The 17,951-nt window shown below is 41.5% G+C and overlaps 3 protein-coding genes across 5 annotated transcripts; 2 read left to right on the forward strand and 1 right to left on the reverse strand.

Annotated features, from left to right (window-relative positions):
• The first annotated feature begins 768 nt into the window (after positions 1 to 768).
• LOC142962553 (heterogeneous nuclear ribonucleoprotein U-like protein 2) lies at positions 769 to 6,587 on the forward strand. 3 transcript variants are annotated; one of them, XM_076103109.1, is made up of 12 exons: positions 769 to 2,189; positions 2,678 to 2,754; positions 2,875 to 3,117; positions 3,669 to 3,781; positions 3,936 to 4,202; positions 4,328 to 4,450; positions 4,563 to 4,664; positions 4,822 to 4,990; positions 5,250 to 5,477; positions 5,559 to 5,596; positions 5,842 to 5,902; positions 6,194 to 6,587. In XM_076103109.1, the coding sequence occupies exons 1-11, from the start codon at positions 1,678 to 1,680 to the stop codon at positions 5,899 to 5,901; spliced, it is 1,932 nt and encodes a 643-aa protein (XP_075959224.1). In that variant the 5' UTR covers positions 769 to 1,677; the 3' UTR covers position 5,902; positions 6,194 to 6,587. The 3 variants fall into 3 exon arrangements, with proteins under 3 accessions (XP_075959224.1, XP_075959225.1, XP_075959223.1); XM_076103108.1 differs by lacking the exon at positions 5,842 to 5,902 and having other exon boundaries at positions 774 to 2,189; XM_076103110.1 differs by lacking the exons at positions 5,559 to 5,596; positions 5,842 to 5,902 and having other exon boundaries at positions 770 to 2,189.
• Positions 6,441 to 11,270, reverse strand: nudt22 (nudix (nucleoside diphosphate linked moiety X)-type motif 22). Its single transcript, XM_076103111.1, has 7 exons — positions 11,117 to 11,270; positions 9,900 to 10,067; positions 8,494 to 9,169; positions 8,305 to 8,424; positions 7,131 to 7,228; positions 6,921 to 7,014; positions 6,441 to 6,765 (listed from the first exon to the last, which is right to left on the reverse strand). Exons 2-7 carry the CDS (start codon positions 9,986 to 9,988, stop codon positions 6,607 to 6,609), a joined length of 1,236 nt encoding a protein of 411 aa, XP_075959226.1. The 5' UTR covers positions 9,989 to 10,067; positions 11,117 to 11,270; the 3' UTR covers positions 6,441 to 6,606.
• A 1,238-nt stretch (positions 11,271 to 12,508) lies between these two features.
• Positions 12,509 to 17,207, forward strand: dnajc4 (DnaJ (Hsp40) homolog, subfamily C, member 4). Its single transcript, XM_076103113.1, has 8 exons — positions 12,509 to 12,595; positions 13,072 to 13,132; positions 13,708 to 13,832; positions 13,927 to 14,017; positions 14,395 to 14,576; positions 15,131 to 15,298; positions 15,750 to 15,836; positions 15,989 to 17,207. The coding sequence occupies exons 3-8, from the start codon at positions 13,741 to 13,743 to the stop codon at positions 16,083 to 16,085; spliced, it is 717 nt and encodes a 238-aa protein (XP_075959228.1). The 5' UTR covers positions 12,509 to 12,595; positions 13,072 to 13,132; positions 13,708 to 13,740; the 3' UTR covers positions 16,086 to 17,207.
• Positions 17,208 to 17,951: the final 744 nt, after the last annotated feature.

Below are 17,951 nucleotides of genomic sequence, written 5' to 3' on the forward strand. Positions count from 1 at the left end.
GAAGTACTGTACTTAACCTCTTATTCTCGGAGCCGTTTTTGAGGTCTCTGAGCGAAAAAACATAGCCCTACAAAACTGACCATAGCTCTGTAACTACAAGGTCGATTTTAATAATTTTTGTTGATATAATCAGATCACAACACCTGTGACATAGTTTACATTGGTCATATTGTGGATATGTTGCTGGTTAATATAGAAAATAAGACATTAACACAGCTGAAAGTGAAAATATTCAGCCTCGCCTGGGAAAAATGCACTTTCAGTGATAAAAGGTTATTGAAATAATGCAGCTAGCTCCCTGAGACTTTCCCAAGTCATAGCATAACTGATCAGTAGTTATTAAAAAAAGGTTAAAGTGGAATAAAGTGGAATAAAGTTAAGAATAAGAGGTTTTAGTCAGGCGAGGCATCATTTTCGAACCAGCTGTTGCAGCTCTTACATTGTACTTTTATACACTATATAACTATATATTTCACTTTCTTTATCACTCATATGATTCAATACATCCAAATACAGATAATAGGAATCATATTCATATTCATAACATCATCAGAGCCAGTTTTGGCTGTCATCTGTAGGATTTTCTCATTTCATGTGTGTGTGTGTGGCTGGATCTCAGCCTATCCTCGGTCGATTTCCAAAAACAACCCCTCCTTAGACGCGTCACAGGCTTAGGAAGACTCATGCTAAATTTGGTGGTGATCGTCAAAAGATTTCGTACAATAAAGTTGCCAGAAGTGAGGCGTGTACCCCGGCGGAAATTTCCGGTCGCAGGCAGTCTGACCACTCGCCCAAGCCCCCTTGACCGCTCTTATTCTGGAAACAAGTCGGAAGTCAACAGTATGCAGTTGGCAGCAATGACTACAGCTTTGGAACGGAAATTCCGCGACGTTATTATCCATATTTGGAGAAAACTTGGGCGCATAACCACGATTTTTTTCGGCGAAGTTCAGCATGAAGGTACGTTTGATCACACACAACGGTTTAGTGCTTCTACGGATCGTAAAACAGAAGTTAGTTACGTGTTCCGCCACGTGTGCTAATGCTAATAAATGCATTGTATGACTGGGTAGCTGTTAGCATGAGGGTACAAACATTGATTTACTGTACTCATAGCGCCGATTTCTGGCCCGGATTTGGTGCTTTTATGCCACGATATACTTGTGCTTATATGAGTAGCCTATAGTTGTCTTTGGAGTTTATAATAAGTGACTTATATGATGTTGTTGTCCAGACGTTGCTGGTTCATCGAAAATAAAAAGTGGCCGTGTCCACACTACTGGCTAACAATCAGGCTATTTGCTGCATGTGAGTTTGAGGGGTTCTGAGCCCGAGAGCCCCCAAATTTGGGGGCGTCGTGCTCAAGAGGTTTTAAGTTTCTGAATTGGAAAGATGGATAAAGCCTCACAAAATGTGGTTGGATCATCCATGTTTTACTGGTACCACCAGTACCATTTTAACCGTTTGGTGGCAGCAAAAGCTCCTGCGAGTGTCTAGTCTGCCAAGAATTAGACCAAAGAAGAAGAAAACAGCCAATCACAAACCAGAGCACCATATTGAACCAACGATCCAAACCACTGCTCTACTGTTACAGTTTACTTTGGCAGTTTACTTTAAGTCCGTTTTTCCGCACAACTGGAACAAGAAGACAGCTGAATCTGTACTCTATCGGGAACAATGAAGCTAACGGACATGAAGAAGTTGAAAGTGCCCGAGCTGCGATCCAGACTTAAAGAGCTCGGGCTGGACCACAAGGGGCTGAAGGCTGAGCTGCTGGGGAGGCTGTGGTCCGCGTTAGAAGCGCGACAGTGTGGGATAGACGTACAAGAGGTACAACTACAACATGACCGCTCACTGACGACCACAGCACCGTCTATGGACGTCCACTCTCCGTCCTCATCCCCGCTGACAGCAGCTGGTGTTACTGAGCGATGTGAACCGGACCGCACCCGTGAGTACGCACACAGCGCCACACAGACAGAGACGGACACCAGTCTGCCGCCACAACAACACGGCTCTGAGAGTATTTCAACGCTACAGCGAGGCTCCGAGAGTATTTCGGAGTGTGTACCAGACTACCAGGCGGAGGAGAGAGGACGAGGTGCAGGGGACGGGAGACCTCTGTCCTCAGAGGAGATGGGCAGAGGAAGAGCTTTCTACGAGTTCAAAGAGGAGATACGATACAAAAGGTAAACACAAGATAGTTAGTAGTTTGGTACAGAAGCATTTAAAAGTCAGCCAAAATATACACTTAAAGTATAAATTGGGATTATACTACAGTTGTTTATGGACTGTTAGATAGGGGCAGAGCTGGAAAGTACAATTTTAAACCCCATTACTTATTACATGTTACATGTTGAAATACTCAATTATGAAATAGTGGATTTTGATAGACCAACGTCCCCCATCGTTTAAAAAAGAAGGTCGCAAACCACACTTCTTATTAGATTTCATTGACTTCATGTACTTTATATCTTTCAGTTGCACCAATTCTAGAAAATAAAAACAATGTAGAAAAGATAGGCCTGTCTGAACATGCAGATGAGATGGTATGGGAATTAAACATTTCAACAGGGTTTGGGTTGAAATATAGCAAAACTATACTAAACATGGGTCTTTTAAAATCTGTTTAGGGACTTTTTATGTAAATGTTGTTCTCTTTCTCCCCTAAAACTAGAGCCAAATCGCCTCAACCTCCAGTGGACAGAGAGGAGACGGCGGCGGAAGATGAAGATAAAGTCAGACTAGATCCATGTAAGTCTTTGGACAACACGCACCACCTTCCTGGTGGAGGAACATGAAACAAACTTCATTTAGTTAAATGGATTTAAGCTATGATAAGCAGGTTGATTCCTTGACGTTCTGTCTGCACAGATGACAGTCACCTGCACTTTGAGGTCGGTCCCGATGGCGCATGTGGACAGCCGCGGTTCTGGGCTCGATTCCCCTCGCTGTGGTCAGGATGCAGGCTCACCCACGGGGTGCTGCAGGACAAGGTGGGCTTTGAAGTGAGGCTGGAGAGGAAGTTGTTGACTACACAGCTGGAGGAACAAGAAGACATGGAACCGTGTGGCCTGAGAGTGGGCTGGTCTTTGGCCAACACCTCTCTACTGCTCGGTAAGAATTCGGTTCATTTTAGGAGAATTGATTTGAACAGAGGCTGTAGTGGCCATTTGTCGACTTCATCCAACTTAAACAAACAATACTCAAACGCCACTGATGCACCGTGGTCGGTATTTTTACGCAGCCAGAAGAGAGTGGATTGTCCATGCAGGATTCCGATTTTTGTTTATTGAATAAAGCAAATAAACGAACAAACAAATGAACTAACAAAACTCCTGTCGTGCTGTCTCTCCTGTGATGTGATATGCTGGTAAAAACTATACGCCCACCCCGGTGCATACTGGTCCTATCCTTCTACTCATATATATAGCAACAGGTGCCCACAGTAATTACCCAAAAAACAATATAACTAAACAAATTACTATTAAAGAGAAAAATAATCTTAATATATAAAACATCTACAATAATTAAACAATACTACTTATAAATGAAATAACAAAATACAATATCAAATAAATAGCTCCAACAGAGGCACTTTTGGAGATGTGTTTATTGTTGTTAATGTCCCTTTCTTTCCCCCCCCCCCTATGGCTGTCTCATACCAGGTGAAGATGACTTCTCTTATGCTTATGATGGGCGCGGTAAAAAAGTGTCTGGTGGGAAGGAGGAAGTGTTTGGAGAACTCCTCTTAGAGGGCGATATCATTGGCTGTTATGCTGTAAGTGACACTTCTCTTCAGTTCTTCTATTTGGAGTCTTGTCACACCAAGATCTATTTTGGTGAAGTTTGAGGACGTTTCTTTTTTTTCTAATCCCAACTGTTTGTTTGTGTTTGTGTGTGTGTGTGTGTGTGTCATGTTTGCACATCGATAGTCCTTCTCCACAGACGGTGCTGTTGAACTCTCTTTCCATAAGAACGGTCGTGTCATGGGTGAGGCCTTTTCCCTGGAGTCCTCTGTGCTGAAGTGTGGTCCTCTGTTCCCTCACGTCCTCTGTAAGAGCTGTTCAGTCAGGGTTCTCCTGGACCCCACAGCTCCTCCCTGGTACCCTGGTCCTCCAGGGTTCACACCGCTGGCAGCTCTCTCTGCTAGGCAGAGGGTGCGCAGCACATTGCCTCCTACCTTCAGAGCACAGTGTGAGGTGAGAGACGGGAAACTATCCATCCAAAGTGTTTGAATTCACAAAGGATAGAAAGAACATCTTTAAGTAAATAAAAGCATTCATTACAAGTTGTTGCGTTTTAATCTTTCTCCTCCTCCCTCCAGGTGTTGTTGATGGTTGGTCTTCCTGGGTCTGGGAAGAGCCACTGGGCCAGGACTCACGTGAAGCAGCACCCTGAGGAGCGGTACAAGCTGCTGGGCACTGAGGAGCTGCTCGCATGTATGATTGTCAGTCAAAACTCCAGTTTTCACTCTCGTGCTTATGTTCACATTCAAAGAGGATGTTCAACTTCTGACCAACTGATCCAAAAATGTTTGACGTGTGTGTGTGTGTGTGTAGAGTGGTGGACAGAGGGACAGCAGGCTGCAGCAAGCCTCTCAGTGTCTAACTGATTTGATCAAGATGGCCGCTCAGACTCCGGGCAACTACATCCTCGACCAGGTGACTCTTCCCTACTATACACATCAATTTAACTCTAAAATCACCTTTTTAAGTCTCTGTATATTAACTTATTTTCAAAGATTTGTTCCATTGTGACATTTTATTCCACCTCCTCAGCTCTCTTAACATGCTCTCTTTTTCAAATCTCTCTTTTTAGGGCAACATCCTCTTCTCTGCACGGCGTTACAAGCTGCAGCTGTTCGCGGGCTTCAGGCGCCGGGTGGTGGTGGTCTTTCCCTCAGCGGACGAGTGGAAAAGACGACTGTCTCAGCACCAGATGGGCAACGGGGAGCAGATCCCAGAGACAGCCCTGCTCAAACTCCAAGGTGTGACTTGTGCACATGTTATAGGAAGTATAACATATGAGTTCATCATAAGAAGATACCTCAGGGCCAATTGAGGGACACAGAAGATATGGGTTAAACTGGTGTCAGCAGGCGATCTGAACGGACTGGAGTCTCTGGAAATGCTGACAATCAGATAAACCAGGGACAGCACAGTCATAAGAATGGATCCAATACAGACTGAACATCACATGCATGAGTTTCCGTGTTGTACTACTTGAACCGTCCCTCTCGTCTCCAGTGAGCTGCAGTCTTCCAGAGCAGCACAGCAACCTGCTGGAGGAGCTGCAGTACGTGGAGCTGCCTCGGGAGCAGGCACAGACGCTCCTGCAGGAGTACAGCGAAGAGGCTCGCAGACTGCTGCCCCCCATCCCCAAACAGGAGAAGAAGAAACCCCGACATCACAAGAAAAGACCCCACCCTCACGGCCCTCCACCCTCACACAGTATCCAGTGGACTGGACTTCATGGTCAGCGTGAGAAATGATGGGCAACATGTGGGGAGACTTGATATTTTAAGATGTTAGTTGATCTCTTTATGGTCCTTGTAGGCTGGAACGACACAAGACTCAACATGCAGCCAAGATATGTGAGTGTTATATAACAAACCTCACTGTGACTTCATTTGGAGCTGTTGCTTTGTTGTTAGCTAAGCTGCACTTTAAGGTTTAAGAGGTTCTGGTCTCTTGAACCTCATCGTCTTGTAGAAATCAACCAAGTTTAGTACAAAGGAAGAAACACGCTCATGAAACACCATCATGAGCGTCAAACTAATGTAGTTTAACATTTGAACTGTAACATTTTCCTCCTTTCTTTTCTTTACTTGATTTTAAGCTGAAGAAGTCAATTCATAGAAGTCACAGTTTAATAAATACACCAGTGAGGAGGAGATAAGGTCAGTATGTAGGCTGTCATTTTAGGCTGTAATGTAGTAAATTATAGATGTCTTGTAGGACCAATTTCTACTGCTATTTCAATCTATATATTAACAACCTTAATATCCATTCCTTCTTTGTTTTAAGTGTGGGTTGGCTGTGTTTCAGCTGAATATGAGCAGTTTGATCCAATTTAGCATTTAGTTGATTCTTAAACCGCTGAAAGGTTCTAATTATCTCAGCAACAGCCACTTTTTAAGTTTTCCTTTTAAATCAAATCTCATTGTCTTTTTATGTGCTTTCCATTTCAGTGGAGTGTGCCTCAGGATCAGGGCTGCTACTACAGAGACGTCGGCTACAGCGGATATGAAGGTTACTGGTGAAGAAACAGATGCTGCTGCACATCTGTGTTTACAGGGACAATCGTTCTACTGACGTCACTAACTACATCAGCAAGACATACAATAAAGAACTACGGTATATGTTGCACTCGCTGCTTTGACCAATGAAAGATAATCAGTGTTGTAGTATTTAATCATTTTACCGGCAACAACCAGATCACTTTTCAGGATGTTTTTATTGAAAATGTTTTTTAAAAATTCAATGTTTTTACTGTGCAATTTACAAATGATGGAAAATACACCGTATTTTGTGATCACCAGTGTTGGTCAGAGAGTCTTCAGAGTAATAAATCCCTCAACCCTTTGTGTTTGTGCACATTTGATCATGTGGATGTATTCTCTGCTATCGGCTGAGCGTCGTGTCGTCTGCTCCGGCCTCGCTCGCTGTCTGGCTTCACTGTCTGATAAAGCAGCACGGCTCCTTTAGCTGAAGGACACAGCTCCGACCACAGAGGGCTGCTTCTGTCCAGCCGCAACACCTCCTACAAAAAAAATCAGGGACAACGAAATACAGTCTTGTGTGTGTACATGTTTTTATATACCGTACTCTGCTTCAAATGAAAGTGCCAAAACAAGAAAGCTCATTCCTGAGTTCCTATTCCGACATTTAAAACATCTGTAACACGAGTTTACTCACCGTTCTGCCGAGAAAGATAATTTCTGTGGACTCGCTGGCCTCTGCTCCTCCTTTCCAGTACAATGTTCTGACTTCATCAGATGTCAACGAGCAGCTGAGGACATACCAATGACACAGACTCTGCATTATATATATATATATATATATATATATATTTATAAAAAGGTTTTCAAGTCAAACTTCCATCATATAAAGTGAGGGAATGAGAACCTGATGTAAAACTCAGCACTGGGTCTGCCAGCGCTGGTGTGATTCAGAGCGACACCCATCAGGACCGGCTCTCCGAGGGAGCTCAGAGGAATGTTCACCTGCAGACGGACGACGGGATGAAGGAAGTTTCTAGTGTGAATATGGTCGATTTTCTCCATCATTGCTAAGTTGTGCTAAAATGCTTGCCGGGCTCTTAAACATATTGGAAAACATGAATATTGTTTCATATTTTCTTTAAATTAATTGAAACAGTTATTCTTTATTGATCTTATTGACTCAAGTCATTTGAGTTTTCCTTCTACCTGATTTCTTAGTTTATCACTGAAGGACTGAAACAGTCCGACCTTAAACCTGCTCAAACTAGTGCTGAAACCGTTGATCTGCACAGTATCGAGGAACAACAACTTTCATAAATAATGAATCGTGTAGTTCATTGATTAACAAAAATAAATCTAAATATTTGCTGGTTCTAGCTTCCAAAATGTGAGGATTTGATGCTTAACTGAACATCTTTTGGACGGTTGGTGAAGAGATTTTAAGATATCTTGGAATGTTTTCCACTAATTTCATAGACTAAATGATTAATCAATTACAAAATAAATCAACAATATTAAGAGATTACATTTTAGCCATTTTTTATAATGGGAGTGAAAATTAACTCATTTATTTAACAATAAATCAGGAAATAAAGGAGCATTGAAAGCTGCACTTATTTTATGCCAATGTGTAAATGCAGCAGCCTTTTGTTTTTATTCTATTAAAGGAACAATGTGCCGTATTTAGGAGGATCTATTGGCACAAATTAAATATATCATTAAGTATGTTTTTTTTTTAGTGTATAAATCACCTGAAAATAAGTAAAGTGTTTTTGTTACCTTAAAATAAGCCGTTTAAATCGACATACTCTTAACGGCGCCGGCCACCATTTTTCTACAGTAGCTCAGAACGGACAAACCAAACACAGCGACATTTGTGTTTTTATGTTTTCACATTGGCCACCTGTAGTTCTCCGACACGCTTGGCTCACGGGAGAAGTTTCAGTTTGATGCAATCTGCAACCTCACTGCTAGATGGCGCCATATCCTACACACTGCACCTTTAATCATTTAACTGTAACTAAACATCAACTTGACATGAACTAACAAGTTGAGAGTGGACCTTTTTCCCCCCTCACCTCGTCTCTGATCTCGGCGCACACAGACGAGAACAGCTCGGAGACGACGGGCCTCTGCTGCATCATGTCCACACTGATCTGCTCCTCACACACAAGCCGGCCCAGACGCTCACACACCACCTGAAGAGGTGCAGCGACGGTGTGAATAACACATATTAAATGACACTTAATCCACTTTATTTACTTCACCTTTGGCTCTGGGTGACCTCCGGGGATGTCCAGGAGCCCCCCTGCCTCTGCCACCCTCTGGCTCCTCCTGATCAACACCACCTGACCGTCGTCTGTACACAGGATGCCACCCACACCCAGAGGCTGAGCCAGCAGCGCCAGAGGATCCCCGAACTGCTCCTCCCCGCGCTGACGAAGCTCTGCCACTCGACACGACCAGTTTGTTCCCAGGTAATCTTTGTAGCAGGTAAGGCCAAGTCTCAGAGTGAGGAGCGGCACCGCCTCCTGATCGTCTGTGTTTTTGGAAGGACGTTCAGCTGTGGCGCTCTTAGATTCACTGTATATGGATAGAGCATATTGTGACAATGCTCTATCTTTATTCTCTCTATGATCGACAGGTCTGTTTCTTTTGTCCAAACTGCTCTGGACAGAGTCATGCAGAGAATCATTGATGCACAAATTCTCCATCTTTTGTCTGCTGTGTTTTAATTCCCCTTCCTGTTGCTCTGCACAGTCTAAGAGGGGCATGTGGTGAGTGCAGGGTGGGTGTTTAGGAGAAACAGAGGAAGATGAGGTCAAGCAGAAAGAGTGCAGTCTGAATTTGGACCCGTTGAAAAGCCACGGCTCCTTGGACACTCGCTCTGTCCACACCTCCTCTATTTGATGCTCCAGGGACGGATCTGTCTGCCTGTTGAATCTGGGAAGACGGAAAGGAAATGAGACAAACTCTTCAGGTTAGTAACATTTTGTCCAATGTCAAACTGATGTATTTAAGGACACGGCTGGTGTTATTCTATATTCTTCTTATCAACAAATCCCATAAAAAAAGTTCCTACCATTAGCCCTGTCACATGATATTTACGTAATCGACTTATCAGATAACAGCTCCGGTGTGGAAACATTCTCAGTTCAAACCGAATGAGAGAGGAGTGTTGTTGATTTAATCTAACTTATAGCTAATATGTTCTTACTTTTTGGATAACAAATGTTCTAACCATTGAGAGACTGATTGGCAGGATATTGCCTGTTAAGGCATGAATGACTCTTTATACCCCTGTGCCAAATATTTAAGTGCAATTTTTGTGAACAGAGCTCAAGAGTCCATTAATTGTTTTGGTTGTGTCGTTTCATTTAGAATATATTTTTCATATTCCAATGTCTGAATAGTCTTATCATTGGCATAAAATGGTCTTAAAAAGACAATAATATTGTTTATTGTCGTTATTTTTTGAACAATATGTGAAGTAGCATTCATTACAGGCCTAATATGTCTGTGGCCGACAATGTAATTCTTTAAAAATGATTCCCAAATCCCAATATCTATGTCACATGTTTAAGCCATTGTGTCTTTTAAGTAGAAAGGCCGTATAATTATATAATTATATGGTTTTAACACCTGTCAGAGGCCTGGTTTCTTGTTTTTCTACCTTTCAGAGAGCTCCACTTGTACTTGAGACTGCAGCAGGCCCCTCCAGGCTGCACAGTGCAGCAGCACCGACACCTCAGAGTCCGTCATCTCTCACTGTGGATTGTCATTGAAGTCTTTCTCTTGTCTCTTCACTCACACGGCTGCAGCTCTGTACGTGTTTTCAACTCTTAATATATCACACAGGGAAGAAACAAAAAACTGTCAACATGTAAAGAGCTGAAACAGAAACCAATTAAATGCGGTAAATAACTGTGACGAGGTCAGGAAGTAGACCTTTTTCAGGCCTCTGCCTCCACTCCTCATACACAGACACACCAAGAACACACATTCAGAGATTAAAGCTGCAGAAGTCTTTGTGTTGATTCATTTATAACAAGCCAGCCAGCAACAAACCAGTTAGTGTTTTTCTGCACAGTTTAATCAAAGAAAGACAATACGATGAGCCAGTCTTAGTTTGTCATTCGTAATGGTGCTACAACTTACACCTTTAATGTTGTAATGAGCTATATATTACGACAATAACTTCAGCAAAAAGAAAAAAAAACTATTGTTAAAACTGTGACACTGTGCTCCCAATTAATTTCTATTTATTTATGTTGACTGCATGCTTAATGTTACTTTATTTTATTTTATGTTTATCTGTCATTTGCTTTTGAATAGATGCAACTATGTTTTCTTTATTGTATGCATTGGTGTTTATTTGTCATTTTTGCATTGTTAACCGATTTAAAGTTTTTTTTAAAAACAGGCAAAACAGGCAAAACAGGCAAAACAGGCAAAACACCTGCAGTGACATCACCAGGTGGGCTGTGGCCAGAAGTGCAGCAGTGTGTGCTTTACAGTTTATATTACTATTAAAAAACATGTTATTGATTATACAGCTTTCTAAAAGTTGGTATAATGCGAACTAGAACTGTTTAATTAAAATAACTAAAATACGACAAAATCATTTCGTTTCCGTTTTCAGGCGAGTGTACAGTTTCTCATGGATCATCACTCAGATGTGACTTTGCGTTAATGTTACAAACTGTTCCGACTGAGACGACCTACTTTCAGTTCATCCAGCAGCTGAGCACAGACACGGAACTTCACGGAAATCACAAGTTATCATGTAACACGATACCGCCACCTGTGTTTCACTGTAACGTTACTAAAGTAGCACGTGTTACTATTATAATGTGTTAAATCTGGGCACAAAGGTTGTTTTTATCTTACCTTCCTACGTGGAAGCGTATGCAATGCGAAAATGAGCCAAGTGGAGTTTCTTCCTCTTTTATATACAGACGGTAAAACGTGTTCATCATCACCATCCAGTGACCAAGAGTCCAAACAACACGTCGGCACGTCATCGGAAATATAGTACTGACATCTGTAGAGAATATACATTATTATGTATATATAAAAAAAACGTACACGTGTTTTATTTATTGTATTGTACAATATATAGTGATACGATAAATAAATCATGTAAGTAACCTCTGTAGGTGAATACGGCAACGACAGGGTTAAATCCTGTGAAACGCGTGCACGGGGCGTGTTTGTTGTTGTGTTATGCTCCCGAGAATCAACGACAACTTCCGGTCATTATCAAAATAAGATTCCTGGGCAACGCGTTGGGAGTACAGTCTATGGTTGTAAATTAAACTTAAAAGTAAATACTGTATCAGAAATGTTATTTTGATAAATATTATTGTTTGCTTGTATAGTTTGATACAGTTATAGTTTATCCACGTAACACTTAACAAAATAGATATGTCCTATAGCTTCTGGCAAAAAAAAGAGAAAGTATAATAACATTTATCTGCTCTGTTGAATATATTTATTTCACCAAACAGTACGATGTGTCCCTCTATGAACAGTCGTTGAACACCCTTTAGTGCAGGGGTCTCAAACTCATTTTCACTCCGGGCCACATCAGCATCATGGTCGCCAACAAAGGGCCGGTTGTAAATGTAACTACTCGTAACATATTGTTAAATAACTCTCTGCATTTGATTATTGTTTATTCAAGTGTAAAGATATTGTACATGCAGTTATATAAATGTAAAATATATTTAAGCACATTTGTTATTATAACTTAAATCCTTTTAATTTAGGGTTAAGAAACCCACATTACTCTATCAAAGATCAAACTATTAAAGAAAATAGCAAACACAAATATCAAACACAAGTTATTACAATAACTTTGTTCAAAGTTTAAAATCCTTTCAAGGGTGCGTTTGCACAATCCCACATGAAGTATTGCATGTGTTTTAAAGCCAGTTTAAAGTAGTCTTCAATGTACTCACAATACATTTCCATGTCACATGTACAGTAACCAGCCAAAGAGCTGCTTCTGTGACTGTGTGTTTAAGTATTTCATAATTTTGACTTTCTATCTCAGAATTATGACTTTCTATCATAGTTATGACTTTCTATCTCATAATTTCGACTATGGGGATATTTTTATTATCAAGTCTAACTTAAAAAAAAAAAATTGCTGGCAGATTCGCGGGCCACATAAAATGACGTGGCGGGCCGGATTCGGCCCGCGGGCCGGGAGTTTGAGACCCCTGCTTTAGTGGTTAAAGAAATGACGCTTTATTTTGAAGGGTACATCTCCTGTATTTTGGTTTTATTGTAGCTAGCTTGAAGCGGCTGAGTTTATGCAACAGGCCCACAGGACACCTACTGCTGCGGAACTGAGTGCTGCTGGTATGTCACTCTTCTTTGTTAAGTATCCGGCTTTATAGCATTGTTCAATGTGTGTTCTTCACCGCTGTCTAAATTACATAATTATTAGCAAGCTAACAATAGCACAAAACAGCTGACGGACAGCTAACCCCGGACTAGCGTTAGCTCTACTGCACAGGTAACGTTAGCAGAACAAAGTGTCCCAGTAGCACTGTCTGCTCTTTATTTGACCGTTTATGTCATATAATGAGTCGTGTGCAAACTGCAGTAGTCTGTGTAGGTGGTGGCTCATTAAAGTAACTAAAGTACTACTTTACTGTTTTGTGTCAACACGGCCCCAATACAAAGTAGCACGATGTCACGAAGTAAATGACAAATTGTGTTTTAAGCTTCAGTAGATAATAAGGTCCTGTGACCAGCTGCTAGTATAGTTTGATTGACTTTATCCCTTGAGCAAAGATATTTACTCACCTCGTCGCGTTGTTGTCTTTATTCAGGTCACGTGTCAACAGATGAAAGTTGCTGACTACGTCATTGTCAATGGAAACACACTGAAAGGTAAAAACAGGAAAAGTGTCTTAATAGCAACTTTAACCTCTTTTTCCATCATCAGTATATCTCTTTATTTTTAACTGAACTTTATCAATATGTTTCAAGCTTAATACACATATATTACCTTTCAATTACATTTTACATAGATTACATCTTAGTTTTTGGATTGCTTTTTTGGAGTATTTCATATATTGCTGTTAGGTAAAGGCCAGTTAGTCCATACAATCTATTTAACTGATGTCCATGGTTGGATCTCTTACCATTGTGGTGAAGTTGAAGGACAAGTTTACAAAATGTGAAAATGATCAGCCATTTTTTAAGCATACTGCCTCCAGTGTTGGTTTTGTCCTTAAGAGTTCCTTTGAATAAATGTAAATTTTAGATTAATAAATACCAGACTATGTCCCTCCAACAGATGTAGATTTGTAAGATTTATATATTCAAAGTATATTGTTTTGATATGCTGTGAGGGTTGGGTCTGGAGTCATAATTAGTAGAAACATTTAAAATATCTCCCTGCTTCTCCTGTAATGCTCTTTGTATCATTGCTGATGTTAACATCTGTCCTCTTCTTTGCTCAGGTCCTCTTTGTGGAACCTCAGGAAGTTCCCATCATGCAGTTGGAGGCTCAGCTGCGTCTTTGTCAGAGTTGTCTTTGGTGCTGCAAGAGCGGGCTGCGTCTGCTCTCCCAGAGCTATGCACACAGGTAGACGTCTATACGTTTGTTGAATAGTGATTGTGTTCAGGTTTTCTGCTTTGTGGATTATTTGGTTTTGAGTTCTTTGCTTTCTCAACCACAGAAAAGCTGTGAGTTACTACGATCTCCTGGGAGTCAAATCCGACGCCTCCTTGGAGGAAATAAAAAATGCATTTTTTGACAAATCTAAAAAGGTAGGTTACTTACATGAATAGCCACATGAGGGCAGCCTTTCACAGCTTAGTTTCTACTTTTTAACTGTTCCCACAGTGGGCTTCCTGACTGTTTGTTTTCATGTTGTTGATCCCAGTGTAAATAAGGATATGCATGTGTATTTACCTTGTGTTTTTGTCGTAATTTAGGGGTGAGACAACTCACCCTTTAGAGGAAAAAAACATGATTGTATGTACAACCATACATTTGAATGCATTTGTGTAATAGAGAAACATTTTTGTGTGTCGATGCAAGTATACATGTCCCACTTAGCACATGTCTCCACCAGAACATCTTTTGGTTAATTGTTTGGTTTGGTTTAGACCTCATTACTGTAACTGACCCATTCATCATGCAGCTGCACCCAGACAGTGACCCATCCAACCCAGCGCTGCACGGCCAGTTTGTGGAGCTGAACGAGGCCTACCGAGTGCTGAGCAAAGACCCGAGCAGGAAGGAGTACGACTTCAAAACCAGACATCCATACGGCGGGGGCCAGGCCTTCAGATCTACCTCCAGTCACACCAGCTACAGAGCCAGGTGAAGATATACGCAATCTGTCGGTTTGTGCTTGCTAATTAGTCTTACGTAACCTGACCTTCCTCCTCACTCTGTAACATGTTCATGCAAAGGGTGAAAAGACGATTGGCGGATGGTCTTCTGTGTAAAGAGGACATGCAGTTTCAACTTCAACACTGTGGCCTTGTGGGATATCTTTTGTAACACTCTCATTGGACATGCTATTTTTAAGACTTAGCTGGATCCTCTGCAGCAAAGCTGAATGAAGAATTAATCTCTGTACCTTCCCAAAGAAGGAAAACTACCCATGCAAGATTTAACATCTCAAGTTTTCTTAGTTTTTGAGAAAAAACAAATCAGTGAGAGTTTACTGCCACACAGCCAAGTGGAAGAATCAGAACTAGAAACGGTTTATTTTTCATCACAATTTGGTGCAAATTTACTCCTTAATGATCCTTCAGACCTGCCACAGTAACGATTAAGTTAAGCCTGTTTTTAACACTTGTACTGTCTGTCACACCTCCTGTTTTTGACGTCACCAATCCTTAATTCTTCTTGAACTACTTCACCATCAGCACGGACACCCAGGAGAGCTTTCGTTACTGGGAGCAGTTTCGCCATTCTCAAGCGCAGGAGATGACGGCAGAGGAGTGGCAGAGGAGGAGGAGGAGAAACTTTCGCCTGGTGGGCTACTGCTTCATGACTATGTTGTTCAGCATCGGGGTCCACGTAGTCTTCTTCAGGTACAAAACCGGCACACGATGAAGAAACTGTTAAAGGCAAACAATAAAGCATTTTAAAAGGTGAATGTTAGAAAGACAACAATATCCATAACATACATAACTTTGTATCAAACTTCTCACTGCGGTCTATCCTTCTTACTTCACTGCAGTTTTTCTTTGCTGCACGTTCACATCCAGAGGAATGGGATTGTTTGTGGACATGTCTCTGTGCCATGTGTGTTGGCACAACCTCATGGCATGTGACCTTGTATTTGTTTTCCCACTCTGCCTCTGTACCATTTCTGTTTGGGGAGATTCGCTTCTTTGTGATCTGAAGAGCTGTTATAACAGCTGTACAAACTCGTAAAGACAACTGAGCATGCAGAGTGCGTGATGGGCGACGAGTTTTTAGGCTAAGCAAAGTTATACGACGAGCTATGGCTTAACTAAAGTGTTTCTCCGACTGTCTCAGGAAACTGGAAGAAGTTCACAATAACTTCATGGATGAGAAAGATCGAGTCATCACAGACATTTACAATGAATCCAAAGAGAGGGCCAGGTGAGTGCGCACACTTTTTAGAATAAATCTGTGTTGTTTTTTTCCCCCCTCTGCTTGATGGCACATTTGGGTGGTAGCAGTACATTTGTTTGGGTTTTGTGATGCCTGACCGTGGAGCTGAGTGTAAAGGTGTCGTCTGTGCTGTTTCTCAGGGCCAACGGTTTTAAGAAACAGACAGAAATCCTGCGGCAGAAACATGCAGAGTTTCTGGAGAAATACAACATCCGCAACGATGGAGACGACAAGTAGGAGAGTCTCCGACTGCGCTCTGTGACGATGGAGTTTGATACTGCCAGCAGGTGGAAGGCGGCAGACTGGATGTGGTACTTGTTTTAGGATTTTAAAGTGTATTTATTGAAACGAAACATGCTGATGTGTTTGAGGACTTTTAAGACACACAGAACATGGGTGTGATGTGGGAGGGTTTCATCTGGTCATACATGGGGTTCTTCGTCAGACTGGACCCGGTCTGTCGAAACATTTACTTACCGTAGAATATTTGAAGTGATGCGACGGTCAGAAGGATCCAGCTACAGCGTGTACACAAACTTCTCCAGTATGTGTCCAAAGGAGCCATAATGAACACATGTTTAAACTGCCTCTAATGAACTCAAAGGGACTTGATCTCTGCTGTCCTCGGCCTCATTGCTGTGTTAGTGGGGCTCACCGATTTACAGCAAATTAACGCCAGATGATCTCGTCAAGACGAAACACACCAGCTCTAATGCCAATATGTTTCTTGCTGAAAGAGACTGGTATTGATTAAAATCATATATTAGCTTGCACACAACAGGATGTTTCCGTGATGTCCTCTCAGGTTTGATGAGGCTGTTCGGGGGGGATGATCTAGGAGGGTGAAGTGCAACATGTCCAAAGTCAAACGTTTTTCAAGCAAAGTGGTTGAAACATGCTACAATGCCCGTTTACGTTTCACAGTTATGGATCTTGGGACATCGCCGTCAAACTCCTCATTGTCCCCTCTGTTGACCCGGTGTGTTTCTGTAGAAATGCAACGCCATGCCTAATAAAAAGTCCTCCGTTTGTTAGAAACAGAGTCGGAGAAGAAGATGATCGGTATTATGACTTAAAAAGAGTGGTGCTGAGTAATAGTCCAACTATTGTGTTAAAAAATGAGACTATGAAAATGTTCCCATTAAATGGAAAGAAGTTCACCGGTTATTTCAGCACTTATCGCCGATCCTCTCAGTTTTTCGATATTAGAGATTGTCGCCTTACTTATTCCTTGAAGGGATGTCGGAGGGAAATGATTAAAAGATAAACTTTTACTCATCAATCATTACTTCTCTTTGTTTTGTCTCTCACATACTGTATGCTTTGGCTCTTGGTTTCTGTAATACAGAACAGACTACAGACACTGCGTGTTTTTTCTGTTTTCATACCAATAAGTGTACGATTTTTCTTTGGAAAAGGGACATTAAAAGTTAAGTAACCATTTCAGCGAAAAAATATTTCATTGGAAAGGATTTTCTCCAATAAGTTAAAGAGGCTCAGACATTCAGATGTAGACGGTGGCCTTTTAATGAGCAACCACACAGATGAGTCAGCACTATTGTAGTCGGATAGTAATTAGAGAATCATTGATCTGCCCTACGTCATGATTCAGAAGTTTATTTTCCATTATGCTCTTTTAAAGGGAATTTGAAAAGCCCTTGTAAACATCCAATCTCACATTTTGGAGCTGCAGATGTGATTAACTGGAAAACTGACTTCACCAATACAGTACACAGCATGTTTATTTGCATATTTACATTCACATGAAAGCTCCATTTCATTTTGGTTATAAGAACATCCTGGGTGCGCAACATTTGTTTGCTGCTGACATCATGGAAAAAGTCTTGGTTTCTAGTTGTTTTTTTAAAGAATACATGCAGGACTTATGAACTTATGAAACTACCGTACAGAGCTACCATGTGAAATGTGTTTTAAGACGAGATATTGCCTTTTTTCCTTCTCTGTGTTCTTGTCACCAGCTTGTCCTGAGACTTCAGCTGGAGATAACATATCCCTGCATAGCTTACAGACACCCTCACCCTCATGTGGCGTGTGAGTGCCCTGTCGTAACCCAAACACACTATAAAGACTGGGATTCTGGCA

The sequence above is a fragment of the Anarhichas minor genome, unplaced genomic scaffold (assembly GCF_050575085.1).
Source record: "Anarhichas minor isolate MPS153535 unplaced genomic scaffold, ASM5057508v1 ptg000028l, whole genome shotgun sequence".
Lineage (NCBI taxonomy): Eukaryota > Metazoa > Chordata > Actinopteri > Perciformes > Anarhichadidae > Anarhichas > Anarhichas minor.

Coding starts and splice junctions, on each gene's coding strand:
- dnajc4 (XM_076103113.1), top strand. CDS start 13,741: ATGCAGTTGGAGGCTCAGCTGCGTCTTTGTCAGAGTTGTCTTTGGTGC. Junction 14,577..15,130: donor CACACCAGCTACAGAGCCAG/GTGAAGATATAC, acceptor CTTCACCATCAG/CACGGACACCCAGGAGAGCT. Junction 15,299..15,749: donor GTCCACGTAGTCTTCTTCAG/GTACAAAACCGG, acceptor CGACTGTCTCAG/GAAACTGGAAGAAGTTCACA.
- nudt22 (XM_076103111.1), bottom strand. CDS start 9,988: ATGACGGACTCTGAGGTGTCGGTGCTGCTGCACTGTGCAGCCTGGAGG. Junction 7,229..8,304: donor GCGCCGAGATCAGAGACGAG/GTGAGGGGGGAA, acceptor GTCCGTCTGCAG/GTGAACATTCCTCTGAGCTC. Junction 7,015..7,130: donor AGTGCTGAGTTTTACATCAG/GTTCTCATTCCC, acceptor GTATGTCCTCAG/CTGCTCGTTGACATCTGATG.
- LOC142962553 (XM_076103108.1), top strand. CDS start 1,678: ATGAAGCTAACGGACATGAAGAAGTTGAAAGTGCCCGAGCTGCGATCC. Junction 3,782..3,935: donor ATATCATTGGCTGTTATGCT/GTAAGTGACACT, acceptor GCACATCGATAG/TCCTTCTCCACAGACGGTGC. Junction 4,451..4,562: donor AGCTGCTCGCATGTATGATT/GTCAGTCAAAAC, acceptor GTGTGTGTGTAG/AGTGGTGGACAGAGGGACAG.